Raw genomic sequence first — 15,587 nt, 5'->3', positions numbered from 1 at the left:
TCTCTCTCTCTCTCTCTCTCTCTATCAACAGAGACAGAAGCAGGTGGGTGTTGTAAGACATGCACGCAGGGGTCGTGTTGCCTCCAGTGGGCATCTCTCCCCCTCCCACCCTCTGTGTCTTTTCTTTTTTCTCTATTTAGATTATTGTGTTCACTTGAGCAGCTCTGAAAGCCTGAGCACTCATTCACTCACAGTCAGATGGAAGACATGGAGGTAGAGAAGGAGAAAAGAGTCTCCCCATCCCCCTCTTCTCTCTTCCATGGGCATGCAGCATATTTATATGTAAGTGTATGTGAGAGTGTTGCTGTTTCTTTGTTGTGCGTGTAAATGGATTAATCCACAGTCCAGAGCTCAGAGGTTTAGTGTGGTTCTGAGATGTAGTGTGGGTTTCATCTCTGGTGCAGTAGGGTTCAAAATATGAGACCATATCGAAAATCTGGATATTTTTTTTTTTTTTTTTTATTAAACATGGGCATTAACAGAAAGTTTTAGAATCTTGTTTGGAAAGAAAGAAAGAAATACACAGATAAATAAACAAATAACTAAATGTAAAAAAAAAATGAACATGATTCTTTATTGTTTAGGAATCAAATAAAACTGATAAACCTATAAATTAATCATTTAAATCTGTGACATTTATCATGTTCTTAGCAACCCTTATACAAATACTGAATTGTTTTTTCATTTTTCTTTAAATCTTTTTTTAAAGTTTCTTTCTTTTAAATTGTCTAATATGTGTTTAACTGATTTGTCAGTCACTGATGTTATAATTTGTAATAAAAAATTTCTCATTTAAAAATCGTCAATTTATGAAAGTGTTTGAATTAAAAACTGATCTTTTTAATTAAAATCTTATTAAACTGTATTAAATATAAAACTGATAACATAATTTCAAATGAAAAATGTATGATTAAATGTAAATGTTAAATGTATGTTAAATAAATAATGAAAACGTTTAATGTATGTATAAATTAAAATATATACTTAATATATACTAAAGTCCATAAATAGAGCTCAAAGTATCATGTTAATATGAAGTAATTTTCTGTATTGAGTTTTCACTGGTATGTTACCCATATTTTGAATTTCGCTTTGCATTTTTTTGTGTTTTAGGGTTGAAGGAAATGTCCTTAAACTTGACGGAAAATACTGGTAATTTGTTGCCACAACATTATCCGTTGTGTCTACTTTTTTTTTTTTCTTATACAGTGATTGTAATGAACTAGTAATGAACAATTTTGCATTAAATTAAAAAAGAAGCCTTTTTACAAGTAAACCCAGTGTATGTTTGAGCTCAGATATGTGATTAAACTATAAGCCATCTAAAACAAATTTTATAATATGATCATGATTATAACATCAATGTACCAAATTCTGCATCACTAAATAATAAGATTAAATACAAATGTGGATAGACTTGCTAGTAAGCCTCATCATTGCAGGAAACATGAAGTCTTAGATTAATAACAGGCTTGTGTTTTTGATAGGGCCATGTGGTCATTTCTGACACAGTAACCTTGCATAAATAATATGGATGTTCTTCAGTCAGAGCCCCTCATTAATGGATGCAGGGGTCATCATGGGTTGAAAGGCTTGTTTTGGGGCTTCTGTCTAATTAATTCAGAGACATCTGTTACACCTGATCTGACTCTAAGGAAAAGATTTACAAGATCCCCTCTGTCACACGTGCACACACACACTCACAGGGCATAAAAGGTCATCTTTCTTAATGGCCGTTTTCCCAGTATATCTGAATGTGACTATTTATAATGTGTATGTTGTTTGCTCTTATATGGACAGTCTTTTTATTTAAAAATTATTCAAGTACTTTCCGATTTCCTCTGACTAACTTTTCAGAATTTAACACACATTAATGAATTTGAAAATGTGATTTTATAATGTTGTTATCAAATAAAACAGATGCTATGTTTTTACTACTTTACTACTAAAAAAAAAAAGCTTAAATTTATAAATTAATAAAGCTTAAAAACTTTAACACTTACAAAATATCAATACTGGAAAACATAATCTTTTCAAAAAGAAAAAAAATGTGCGAATGTGTACAGTATATGCACACATGGAGGCATAAGAACAACTGGACAAATTGTAGATAACTACATCTTAATAATTAATTTATTTCCTTTCAATATACAGAACAGGATGAATCACTTTGTCCAATGAGCTTTTTCTTTTTTTCTTTTTTTTTTACAAAAGCTTTATAGAAAATATCCCAGTTAAACATAAATAAGTGTATATATATATGAAGCAAACAGACAGCTGAGTAAACAACATCATGTTCTGATTTAAATAAATATAATTATTGGCACGAGAACTCTCAACGTGGTTGAGAACTTCTCATCATTGCATAATTCTCCTATTCAAAAGACACCATCGCAGTCAGGCACAGAGATCAATTTCTGGTGGCATGCATTGTCCTGGCATAAAATAAATAAATTCTTTGGAGAAGATATCGACCAAAACTTAATAACTGAATGTATCAGAAGCTTTCTGATAGATATAACTTAAAACACATACAAACATAGACACCAGACATGACATGCTCTCTCCTACAAAGTGCAGTTACTGTCAGAATATAGATTAGATGCATCAGAACTACTGGATTACATTGTATAGTCTACCCTTATTGCTTCCACAGATAAGATTTTTAAATAAAATGTGCCAAAATATGGTTATATTATATACTTTATAATAACGTAATATGAATTTTTGAGTTGAAAACCACAGTAACATATGCATGATCTCTGTCATATAAAAAAACTCTGAATATAAAATGTGCAGACAAAACATAAGAAGTGACAAAACAAACAAACAAACAAATAAACTAATAAATACAGATACTGTATCAACAGATGAGTGGTTGAGTGTTCATCTAACATTGTCATACACAGAACACATTGTCATACACAGGACATGTTTATCAAGCTTGTGGTGGAAGAACCCAATCATCAATGCACTTTTAGGAAGTGAGCATTTTATCCTGGGTGAAAGAGATTTGGAATAAAAACTGTAAAATACACACACACACACACACATATATATATATATATATATATAATTATCTCTCAAATTCCGTTTGTGTATATTCTTTGAGTCTGTGATCAGCTGTTTGGTTTTGACAGTGTTAACGTTCCTGAAACATTTTGATCCAAGGCCTTTTTATAATTCATGTTGTTATTGCACTCTTTTCTTGTCCTCTTACTTCTCACTGGATTTCTCTGCTGTTTTCCTCATCTCTTCTCATTTCCTTGTGTGAAGTAGGGGTTTTCATGACCCATCAGATAAGAGTACCGTGTGGGGTTTATGTCCTTAAAGGTCCTCATGCCATCTGTTCTGAGGTCATACGAGCCCGACTGCAGAAGAAACGAGTCCATATTAGCCACGTACAGGTAAACACAACCCACAACCCTTCATTCTCTCAGCACATCTCATCTTATAATACCAGCATGGAGGAAAATCGCAATTACCTGCTTAAAAATTCATGCAAAGCATATGATGGCATGCAACAAGTCAAACCAGAGATCGAAATCAAGATTTCATCCCAAACGTAACAGTAATTCACTTCAGAATGTAGAGTTTATATAGCGGTGGGAAGTGATGATGCCAGTCACAAAGAGAAAAGAAGAAATTAAAGGGAAATAAAGGAATATTCCTTCTAGGTTAAATACGTAGGTGATGACGAAGATGTTGGTGGTACATTCATTATTTTGTTGATGCTAATGCTGCAGAAGGTACTCACTTAAACTTTAAGTTGTGTTTAACCCAGAATATTCCTTTACATGAAAGAACTTGGACACTAAAGTCCCTTTAAGGCAAGTCAGTTCACTTGGCAGCCATATTTGTAACGCAGTTTTCAACCATAGAAGCCATGAAAGACCACGATTTATGTAAATGTTTGTTGAAATTACATTTCAATAACAAAAATGAAAAGTTTGAGGTCTGGTAGTTTTTTAATGGTTTTAATGGTCTTTTATGTTCACCAAGGCTGCATTTATTTGATACAGTAAAAATACAAATATTATTAAATATTATTATTTCAAAATGTAATTTATTCCTGTGATGGCAGAGCTGAATTTTCAGAATCATTACTCTAGCCTTCAGGGGCTATGTTTACATGGACACTTTGTTTCAATCGGAATAAAATCAATCTGATTGATGAATCCGAACGTAGTGTTTACATGAACGCTAAATAAAGTGATTGGGTTCATGTGCACCATTTATATCACAAGCTTCAATATCGTATTTGATCTTTTGACATGCGCACAAATATACAGAGAATTCCTGAGGTTTGCACATACTATTCTCCTGTCATTGCTTCCTTTCTTAATATTTAATATTTATCCTAATTAGAAGATGAGCATGTGAAGCTTTGTACCATGATACTTTTATTTATCAAGTAGTCATTTAAGACACTTAATTCTACAAAAACAACAGCTCGTTCCACGCGTCATGTGTCATTACGCCATTTCTACGTCATTGCACACGCACAGTACTTTTCAGTGTCGGTTTTCAATCCGATCAAGTGTTTACATGTCCTCTCGGTCGGATTAGAAAAGGTCTACACCCCTTTCAATCCGATCGAAATTTCATTCAGATCTATAAAGGTGTTTACATGCAGGCTTTTCAGTCTGATTGAGCCATCAGTCCAATTTCTAATGGATTATTGGGGTGCATATATACATAGCTGTCACATGATCCTTCAGAAATCATTCTAATATGCTCATTTGTTGCTCAAGAAACATTTCTTAGTATTATCAATGTTAAAAACAATTGTTCTGCTTAATATTTTTGTAGAGAATTATACTTTTTTTTCAGGATTCTTTGACAAATAGTTCAAAATAACAGCATTTATTTAAGCTGTATATTTTAACTGTGAGATGGGACTTCCATTCCTACAGCCATTATATTGAGTGTTTCAATAATGCAATTGGCTCTTTTAAGTTTAAGGTGGAACCACAGCCAGTATGTTGTGCATTCATATATGTATCAGTGGACTGTCTTTGCCTTTTACAGTCCCTGATGATGCACCAGGACACACCAGGAGTCGGTGACTTACCTTTCCTCCAATCTTCTACAGTCATTGTGTTTGGAGTGAGGAGAAATCAAGCCCATATACGGGATACCACGTACACAACACAGTGACCACAAATACGTGCACAAACACACACACACAAAGAGGTTTGTTTATGAGCTAACTAATCACAAAACTTGTACATCCATTATGATAAAATTATGATTTCAAATATTCAAGTTATGGAAACTGGGAAGGCCCAGTTTCCCAAGTACTATTTACTACTGTTAGCTTTCCGCTAACCACAAAAGCAGTTGTTTCACTAATGCAATAGACCCTCTTAATATGTGGCCTTGTTAGGACTACAGCTGCTCATAATGGACTTCAGTCATTCAGTCAAGTAATACTTCAGAGAAAATTAGAATAATCCAATCTTTGGATCAATTAGGAGTATGTCATTGGAGTTCAGCTTGGCAAGCAGAGTAGCTAAAGATTTGGAAAAGGGTCTGATTGAACAATATATTTAGTATTTGTTAGGGGTGGCAGATGACACTATTATTAGTGTTAGTATGAGATACATGCAGGATTAATGGAAGAATTTTAAAGTGGCCCTATTATGCCATTTCCAATATTGCCTTTCATGCAGCGTGTAATGTAGCTGTATGTGAATATAAACGATCTGCAAAGTTGTAAAGCTGAAAGTGCACGATAAAGTTATTGTCTCCCAAAAGAAAGAATCGACTCTGAACAGCTGAAACGAGTCGTTAGTAATTCGAATCCCACTTCCGTGATGGCTACACGTCACGGGGTAACACATTTGCATAATGCGCCTATGTTCTACTTTGGCCGGCAGCAAACAACTTGACCCCGCCCACAAACACGTCATTTTACTGACGACTGCTTCTCTAATCTCGGGGAGTTTAACGCGGGATTCACAAAACGCTTGCTGTTGAAAGATGGATCAGTATCCTGTTTATTTGGACCAGCTGCTCCACTGAATCACAACCTGTAAGTATGATAAATAATAGATGTTTCTATTTTCTATAGAGCGTTCAAAATACAGAACTATTGAAATAGGCTTATCATTTCCGACACGCGCTGTATGCCATAGACCAATCACAACAGACTAGGCCATCTGACCAATCAGAGCAGAGCAGGCTCATGGAAAGGAGGGGTTTAGAAAGACTGAATCTTTGAACTGCTTCGAATGAATCGTTTGAGAATCGCTGGAAAATGAGGTGATATTAAGTGCATATTTTGAGAAAACGAAAGCGTTTTTGACATTGCATGCATGTAATCCTGTTGTAGGAGACTCCCAAAACAATATTAGGAACCGTAAAAATGGCATAATAGGGGCACTTTAAGTAACTTACAGTGGGGCAATTTCTTAAAATTATTAAAAAAAAAAAAAGAGGTATAATTATTAGTAATACAAATTAAGCAATATAAAATAATATGTCATATAGTATACAAATAAGATAATTTTAGACTACTGTAAAAGTTTGGGGGTCAGTAAGATTTTTAATGGTTTTTGAAAGAACTCTCATGTCTACCAAGGCTGCATTTATTTGATCAAAAATACAGTAAAAATAGCAATAATGTGAAAAATATTACAATTTAAAATAACATTATATTTTAAAGTTTAATTTATTGATGGCACATTTGAATTTTCAGTCTTCAGTGTCAATTGATCTAATATGCTGATTTGCTGCTCAAGAAACATTTCTTATTATTATCAATGTTGAAAACAGTTGTGCTGCTTAATATTTTTGTGGAAACTTGACCCCAAATTTTGAACAGTAGTGCTTATGCATCCTTTAAGCATCTTACTTAGAACATACATTTAAAAAGTAATTTAATTTTACAATAATTAGTTATTCAATGAAAAAAGGTCCACAAATAAGCTTGTCTTTGAAACAGTACAAAACCCACTGTAAGTTAAAGATAAGTGTAACTGCTCTGTGAACCAAATGTTTTTTTTCAAATAAGTTTTTTTCACAAAACTTATTTGTGAAGTTTTGAATGGAAGGAGGTACTCACCAATCCATTACTGTGGCCTTTCCTGCCTGGCCCTTCAGCCATCTCTAGACTGTTGCCAGTGGCATCAATGCTGGAACTAGATGCCAGAGTGGCACGAGGAATATGGGTTACGTTCTGAGAGGGCCACGTGGCCCGGAACTCCTCAGCAGGGTACGGGCTGCTGTAATAATTGCTGTTTGATGACTTCTTGCTGTAAAATAAGTAATAAACACACAAATTGGGAAATGTACATCCATAAACAAGCATAAAAGACTCGCATAGAGACATTGAAATGCACGCCCTATACCTGAGCAATCATAAACACTCACCCACGAGTTACACAGATGTAGATGAGAACAGCCAAAATCACAATGAGTAGAATTCCCCCTAACACACACGCCACCACCACTAGAGCCAACAAAGAGGCTACACAGAGAGACAAGGTCATTAGACGCACATATACACAAAATTACTTTAATGGTTAAAAATGAGGAAATACTGTCATAATAATATCTTACAGTCGTCACAGTTGAATCCAGAATAGCCAAATGGACATCTGTTTAAGAAAAGGACATAAACATGCTGAAACAGTGATGTGACTGTTGCAATATTGCCTTGACACAAGGGGGCAGTAGTTTCTATTACAAATACACTGATGATACACTCAACTACTGAATAGAGCAGTTTAGTTTGTAACAAGGAAGACATTTAGTATTTCTGAACCATCATGTTTGAGGTATGAATATGGTTCACATTACTGGAACAGATAAATTACACACCGACCTTGTTTTAATCAAATGAAAACCTCTATTTTATGGCCTTAAAGGTTGGCCTACACATTGAAGGCATGACTAAAAATCTCTATTATTTAAACACTGTACTTTTTCCCTATTGGACAAACATAAAAAGTTTGTATTGTAGTTTAAGAGATGATGTGTATTTAATGATGTATATGAGCGTGCGTTTATTAAGAACAAAGAAATTAAATGGTACTCACTGAACACACATGTTCTCTTGCGCTTTGTATCCACTAGGGCAAACTGTGAAAAGAGTAGAGAGTAAATAGACTGAATCATAGAAAGATGGTGAAGCAGACAGAAAAACAATGAACTAAACTATGGATAGTTTTAAATTTGCTATGATTGTGTGATTCCTGTTGCTGAGAATCTCACTCAAGAACAGAAATGAACTTTTTGCTATACCTGCCAATAGTTGCAGAATCAATAAAATAATAATAATTACCAGACAAAAACACTTCTTTCTGGCCATGAAACGGTATTATTTTTTTATTCTTTTAATTATTTTATAATTGTTTTATTTCTTCATTGTTTTTCATTCTTTGTTGTTTAATGTTTGGTGAGTGTACTGTATGTTCTCAACACTTATCTCAGCGGACCAGGATTCATTTGTCTGTTACCATGGATAAAACCACAGCTAACTCAAAGGTCACGGATGAATATGATATGCACACACAAACACAGATGGTAGTCCATACAAATGGAGTAATAAAGACACATGCTCACCTCTACAGCTTCTGGCCTGGTATTGGCTAGATACATGGCCAGGTTTACAGGTACAAACAGGGGTCCCATCTTTGGCCTCACACACTGTAGTGTCAACATCACAAGGAGGAAGATCTTGCTCACACAGGTTGGTTACTATAAAGAAAGAGACAGGGAGACAGACAACATATTAGTGGGTAGTCGTTTAGATAGATGTATGACGGAAAGTGTCTCTTTGGTCCTTTCATTGTTTTAGCCATTTTTATCATGTTTACCTTCACTGGTTAATTTTAATTGGTCCTACGAAGTAACAAATGAATTTCTAAATATTTAATGTAGTCTCTAATTTAATATAAAGTCATAAAAAGCTACATGCATTATAATTATATAAAAAATGCAAATCAATTCAATATTTAATCAAATTGTTTAGCAATAATTAATTAGTTTTAGATGATAGCATGTGTGGCATAGTGGTCATATCAGTATCTTGGAAGTATTTCATGTAGAAAACTCCAGTATATTTTAGGGATATAATATTTTATGTGATCTAAAATATTCACAATTACAAAACATGGCCAGAGTCATGGTTAAACATCTCTAAACACTCCCATGTTTAGGCACTGGCACTGTATTGTATTCTTATTTGAGGAACAATCTTTTGCAGTTTAATACAACTGCAAAGAGAAGTTGCTTTACCAATCTTTGTGGAAATTAACAAAATGTTCTACATGCATTTGATGTTAACACTCTGAAGGTAATTTGTTGTTTAAACAGGAATTAAGGTTTAGAATGTTTGTCAAATAATGTAAATAAAAAATGATTTAATATAAAAATAGTTTTATACAATTATGTGAAAGCAGTATGTTTGTGAAACCAGTATAATGTATTATATGGTTTTCAATGTGGGCATTAAAACACTCTTCTCTCTGTTCATATCACAGCTTCTTCAACACATCTTTTCAAGCCACTCACCAGTGTATTGTGCATTAGCAAGAATGCTACAGTTTGTCACATTACAATCTCTTATAGCAGTATTCATGGCAGATATAACCGATTCCTGTGTGACTAGAGAATTGGGCTCAAAAAAACTGTTTACTGAGGCCACTATACTGCCAGACCTAGAAAAATATATACAAAGAGATTAGTAATTTGCAAATATGATACATATGTGTAAAGAGCTGTGGTTAAGAACTGTTTTCAAAGGGTCACTTACATCAGTTTAATTACTGTGCTCTTAATGTAGTTTGGCTGGTTACGCAGAGCTTCATTTACCTATGGCAAAAGGGAGGAAAGAGTAATTATTTAGGCTCACTGAGAATGAAGGATATTGATCCAGCATATCGGGGGGTTTTTGTTTGTTTGTTTGTTTGTTTGTTTGTTTGTTTTTACATTGGCAGTCCCAAGTTTTATTGGCATGACAATTAAACTAAAACAGTCTGTACTACCAAAGCAATAAACTTTATTTCAAAGTTGAATATAGTATCTAAGTACACACACACACACACACACACAAAAACAAACCAAAAATTACATAACTTTATCCAAATTTGTATTAATATATTTATTTTGCAGAGTTATTAATTTAATTATTAATTCCATATTGCTAACTGCACATGTAATGGAAATAAATCAGTGTATAGAAATAAATCTTTAAAAGTAATAAGTGAAATGTTAAAGTTAAAAGACCAGATTGTAATGTAAGTTGGTGACCTACCGCAGTAATTATCTCTTTAGCAGTTTCCTGGAATTCAGGTGATTTGGGATCATTCATAGCATTTACAAAAGTGCGGTTCACCCGAAGTGAACTAGTGAAGGTTTTAGCTGTAAATAAACAGAATGTGAGGCGAGAGAGTGGAGGTGTTAAAGTGATTGTCTTGGTAGTCTTTTTACTACAAAGATTCTTCCCAATAATCACTAGAATATGATTATATACAAATTAAATATAGAAAGATTTTTGTAATGCCCCATGGCCCTGTGTAAGAAAAAGGATACGTGGCCAGAGGCTTGGCATCAGATACTTACTTTCCACACAGGCATTATTTAAAGGAATAGTTCCTGTCACGCACTGACAGGTGGAGTTCACACAGACACTGAGTGGTGGACAGGGCACTGCAGGACAGGTAGCTAAAAGAAAAAAAAGATGTCATGTCACTCAGTGTTTATGAATGGGAGAAAGTATTAAATGCAGTTGTGAACTCTGCATTACTCTGAATTACTCCGCAATGCACAATCACACAACACATTCATTCAAACACACCTGGTGTGGTTGTAGTGTTAGTTGGGTTAGTGGTAGAGACAGTGGGTCCAGTTGTTGAGTTGGTTATGGGTGGTGTAGTAGCATTTCCTGGTGTAGACTGAGGTGGTAGGGTAGCATTCTCTGTTGTAGTGTTTCCTGGTGTAGTTATGGGTTGTGTGGTAGCATTTACTGTTGCATTATTCCCTGGTGTAGTAAGCGGTGGTGTAGTAGCATTTACTGGAGTAGTGATGGGTGGTGTAGTAGCATTTACTGTTGTAGACATGGGTGGTGTGGTGGCATTCACTGTTGCATTGTTCACTGGTGTAGTTAGAGGTGGTGTAGTAGCATTTAATGTTGTTGTTGCATTATTCCCTGGTGTAGTCATGGGTGGTGTGGTAGCATTAACTGTTGTGTTATTAACTGATGTAGTTAGAAGTGGTGTAGAAGCATTTACAGGTGTAGTCATAGGTGGTGTGGTAGTGTTTACTGTTGCATTGTTTCCTGGTGTACTTAAAGGTGGTGTAGTAACATTTACTGTTGTAGTAATGGGTGGTGTGGTACCATTTACTGTTGCATTATTCTCTGGTGTAGTTAAAGGTGGTATAGTAGCGCTTACTGGTGTAGTCATGGGTGTTGTGGTAACGTTTACTGTTGCATTATTCTCGAGTGTAGTTATGGGTGGTGTAGTAGCATTTACTGTTGTTGTTGCATTATTCCTTGGTGTAGTCATGGGTGGTGTGGTAGCATTAACTGTTGTGTTATTAACTGAAGTAGTTAGAAGTGGTGTAGAAACTGTTGCATTGTTTCCTGGTGTAGTCATAGGTGGTGTGGTAGCGTTTACTGTTGCATTGTTTCCTGGTGTAGTTAAAGGTGGTGTAGTTACATTTACTGTTGTAGTAATGGGTGGTGTGGTGCCATTTACTGTTACATTATTCTCTGGTGTAGTTAAAGGTGGTATAGTAGCATTTACTGGTGTAGTCATGCGTGTTGTGGTAACGTTTACTGTTGCATTATTCTCGAGTGTAGTTATGGGTGGTGTAGTAGCATTTACTGTTGCATTGTTCACTGGTGTAGTAAGAGGTGGTGTAGTAGCATTTACTGTTGTTGTTGCATTATTCCCTGGTGTAGTCATGGGTGGTGTGGTACCATTTACTGTTACATTATTCTCTGGTGTAGTTAAAGGTGGTGAAGTAGCATTTACTGTTGTGGTCATGGGTTGTGTGGTAGCATTTACTGTTGCATTGTTCCCTGGTGTAGTCATGGGTGGTGTAGTAGCATTTACTGTTGCATTATTCTCTGGTGTAGTTAAAGGTGGTATAGTAGCATTTACTGGTGTGGTCATGGGTTGTGTGGTAGCATTTACTGTTGCATTGTTCCCTGGTGAAGTCATGGGGAGTGTAGTAGCATTTACTGTTGCATTATTCTCTGGTGTAGTTAAAAGTGGTATAGTAGCGCTTACTGGTGTAGTCATGGGTGTTGTGGTAACGTTTACTGTTGCATTATTCTCGAGTGTAGTTATGGGTGGTGTAGTAGCATTTACTGTTGTTGTTGCATTATTCCTTGGTGTAGTCATGGGTGGTGTGGTAGCATTAACTGTTGTGTTATTAACTGAAGTAGTTAGAAGTGGTGTAGAAACATTTACAGGTGTAGTCATAGGTGGTGTGGTAGCGTTTTCTGTTGCATTGTTTCCTGGTGTAGTTAGAGGTGGTGTAGTAGCATTTACTGTTGCATTATACTCGAGTGTAGTTATGGGTGGTGTAGTAGCATTTACTGTTGTTGTTGCATTACTCCCTGGTGTAGTCATGGGTGGTGTGGTAGCATTAACTGTTGTGTTATTAACTGAAGTAGTTAGAAGTGGTGTAGAAACTGTTGCATTGTTTCCTGGTGTAGTCATAGGTGGTGTGGTAGCGTTTACTGTTGCATTGTTTCCTGGTGTAGTTAAAGGTGGTGTAGTTACATTTACTGTTGTAGTAATGGGTGGTGTGGTGCCATTTACTGTTACATTATTCTCTGGTGTAGTTAAAGGTGGTGTAGTAGCATTTACTGTTGTGGTCATGGGTTGTGTGGTAGCATTTACTGTTGCATTGTTCCCAGGTGTAGTCATGGGTGATGTAGTAGCATTTACGGTTGCATTATTCTCTGGCGTAGTTAAAGGTGGTATAGTAGCACTTACTGGTGTAGTCATGGGAGTTGTGGTAACGTTTACTGTTGCATTATTCTCGAGTGTAGTTATGGGTGGTGTAGTAGCATTTACTGTTGTGGTCATGGGTTGTGTGGTAGCATTTACTGTTGCATTATTCTCTGGTGTAGTTAAAGGTGGTATAGTAGCATTTACTGGTGTAGTCATGGGTGGTGTGGTAGCATTTACTGTTGCATTATTCTCTGGTGTAGTTAAAGGTGGTATAGTAGCATTTACTGGTGTAGTCATGGGTGGTGTGGTAGCATTTACTGTTGCATTATTCTCTGGTGTAGTTAAAGGTGGTATAGTAGCATTTACTGGTGTAGTCATGGGTGGTGTGGTAGCATTAACTGTTGTGTTATGAGCTGATGTAGTTAGAAGTGGTGTAGAAACATTTACAGGTGTAGTCATAGGTGGTGTGGTAACGTTTACTGTTGCATTGTTTCCTGTATTAACTGTTGTGTTATTAACTGATGTAGTTAGAAGTGGTGTAGAAACATTTACAGGTGTAGTCATAGGTGGTGTGGTAGCATTTACTGTTGCATTATTCTCTGGTGTAGTTAAACGTGGTATAGTAGCATTTACTGGTGTAGTCATGCGTGTTGTGGTAACGTTTACTGTTGCATTATTCTCGAGTGTAGTTATGGGTGGTGTAGTGGCATATACTGTTGCATTGTTCACTGGTGTAGTTAGAGGTGGTGTAGTAGCATTTACTGTTGTTGTTGCATTATTCCCTGGTGTAGTCATGGGGAGTGTGGTAGCATTTACTGTTGCATTATTCTCTGGTGTAGTTAAACGTGGTATAGTAGCATTTACTGGTGTAGTCATGCGTGTTGTGGTAACGTTTACTGTTGCATTATTCTCGAGTGTAGTTATGGGTGGTGTAGTAGCATTTACTGTTGCATTGTTCACTGGTGTAGTTAGAGGTGGTGTAGTAGCATTTACTGTTGTTGTTGCATTATTCCCTGGTGTAGTCATGGGTGGTGTGGTAGCATTAACTGTTGTGTTATTAACTGATGTAGTTAGAAGTGGTGTAGAAACATTTACAGGTGTAGTCATAGGTGGTGTGGTAGCATTTACTGTTGCATTGTTTCCTGTTGTAGTTAAAGGTGGTGTAGTAACATTTACTGTTGTAGTAATGGGTGGTGGGGTACCATTTACTGTTGCATTATTCTCTGGTGTAGTTAAAGGTGGTGAAGTAGCATTTACTGTTGTGGTCATGGATTGTGTGGTAGCATTTACTGTTGCATTGTTCCCTGCTGTAGTCATGGGTGGTGTAGTAGCATTTACTGTTGTAGTCATGGGTGTTGTAGTAACGTTTACTGTTGCATTATTCTCGAGTGTAGTTATGGGTGGTGTACTAGCGTTTACTGTTGCATTATTCTCTGGTGTAGTTAAAGGTGGTATAGTAGCATTTACTGGTGTAGTCATGGGTGGTGTGGTAGTGTTTACTATTGCATTGTTCCCTGTTGTAGTTGGAGGTGGTGCAGTTGCATTTACTGGTGTAGTTATGGGTGGTGTAGTAGCGTTTACTGTTGCATTGTTCCCTGGTGTAATTGTAAGTGGTGCAGTTGCGTTTACTGGTGTAGTTATGGGTGGTGTAGTAGCGTTTACTGTTGCATTGTTCCCTGGTGTAGTTTGGGGTTGTGCAGTAGCATTTACTGGTGTAGTCAGGGGTGGTATGGTAGCATTTACTGTTGCATTATTCCCTGGTGTACTTTGATTTGAAATATATGTGCTTAAGGGTGGAGTTGTGGCACGGTTTGCTGTTGTAGCATTACCTGGTGTAGTCTGTGTTGTAATTGTGACATTGCTTGGTGTTGTAATTGGTGAAGCTGTGCTGTTGCTTGGTGTGCTAATGGGAGTAGTGTCATTGCCTCTTGTAGTTTGGAGTGGGTTTGTGCTGTTGCCTGGCTCAGGTAAAGGACCAGTTGTGGCATTGTCTGGTGAAGTTACAGGATGGTTTGTAGCATTCTCTGGTGTAGGCACAAGTGGACTTGTGGTTCTGGCTGCTGCTGTTGTTACAGGTGCAGGTGAAGCTGTGGCATTTCCTGGTGTAATCGCTGATGAACTGGTAGCATTTTCTGGTACAACTGTAGATAAGCTTGTCACGTTGCCTTGAGTAGATAAAGGTGGAGATGTGACATTGCTAGCATGCGTTGACAGCAGTGGGGTTGTGGCATTGTTTGCGAATGGTGTAGTTGTATTCTCAGATGGAATGCTTGTTACTGCTGTTGTCGACCACAAACAAATGATCAGAAACAGAAAAAAAGATGATTGCATAAAGATTTGAGAAGCAACATAAAATCTGAGCATGTGTCACGCAGTCATTATACAAGTTTTTTGTGTGTGTGTGTCAGCCTGCACTGTTTTTTTAATTGTTTTTCTATGCAAATATGCTAGATGGATGTCTTTGGCTATTTAGTTGCTTTTTGCAGTTTTCGTGTTTTAATAGTTTAAAACATGACTAGAGATACCTTTGTTCTGCTCAGGTGTGCCACTGCTCTCCTGATTATTTGGTCTGAAGGGTCTCAAGTCATATAGAAGTTTGCAATTATATATCATTCATGCTAGACATACTTAATCTGAGGGTATGTATGTATGTGTGTGTGTATACAGTGG

General features: G+C 36.3%; 1 protein-coding gene across 1 annotated transcript in view; it reads right to left on the bottom strand.

Annotated features, from left to right (window-relative positions):
• Positions 1 to 2,207: 2,207 nt before the first annotated feature.
• LOC107674687 (mucin-2-like) overlaps positions 2,208 to 15,587 on the bottom strand; it is a 26,086-nt gene continuing 12,706 nt past the window's right edge. Inside the window, exons 3-16 of the mRNA XM_016468758.1 lie at positions 14,684 to 15,196; positions 11,807 to 13,411; positions 10,808 to 11,209; positions 10,573 to 10,674; positions 10,265 to 10,371; positions 9,764 to 9,822; positions 9,523 to 9,668; positions 8,572 to 8,706; positions 8,046 to 8,088; positions 7,567 to 7,604; positions 7,378 to 7,474; positions 7,070 to 7,259; positions 5,075 to 5,089; positions 2,208 to 3,371 (exon numbers count right to left, since the gene is read on the bottom strand). Of these exons, the coding sequence (XP_016324244.1) occupies positions 3,249 to 3,371; positions 5,075 to 5,089; positions 7,070 to 7,259; positions 7,378 to 7,474; positions 7,567 to 7,604; positions 8,046 to 8,088; positions 8,572 to 8,706; positions 9,523 to 9,668; positions 9,764 to 9,822; positions 10,265 to 10,371; positions 10,573 to 10,674; positions 10,808 to 11,209; positions 11,807 to 13,411; positions 14,684 to 15,196 (3,575 nt within the window). The 3' untranslated portion in view covers positions 2,208 to 3,248. The remainder of the gene's footprint in view (positions 3,372 to 5,074; positions 5,090 to 7,069; positions 7,260 to 7,377; positions 7,475 to 7,566; positions 7,605 to 8,045; positions 8,089 to 8,571; positions 8,707 to 9,522; positions 9,669 to 9,763; positions 9,823 to 10,264; positions 10,372 to 10,572; positions 10,675 to 10,807; positions 11,210 to 11,806; positions 13,412 to 14,683; positions 15,197 to 15,587) is intronic.

This window comes from Sinocyclocheilus anshuiensis, unplaced genomic scaffold, assembly GCF_001515605.1.
Source record: "Sinocyclocheilus anshuiensis isolate Anshui unplaced genomic scaffold, SAMN03320099.WGS_v1.1 scaffold152, whole genome shotgun sequence".
NCBI classification, from domain to species: Eukaryota; Metazoa; Chordata; class Actinopteri; order Cypriniformes; family Cyprinidae; genus Sinocyclocheilus; species Sinocyclocheilus anshuiensis.
Note: the sequence above shows the minus strand (reverse complement) of the source record. Positions and strands in the feature narration are given on the sequence as shown.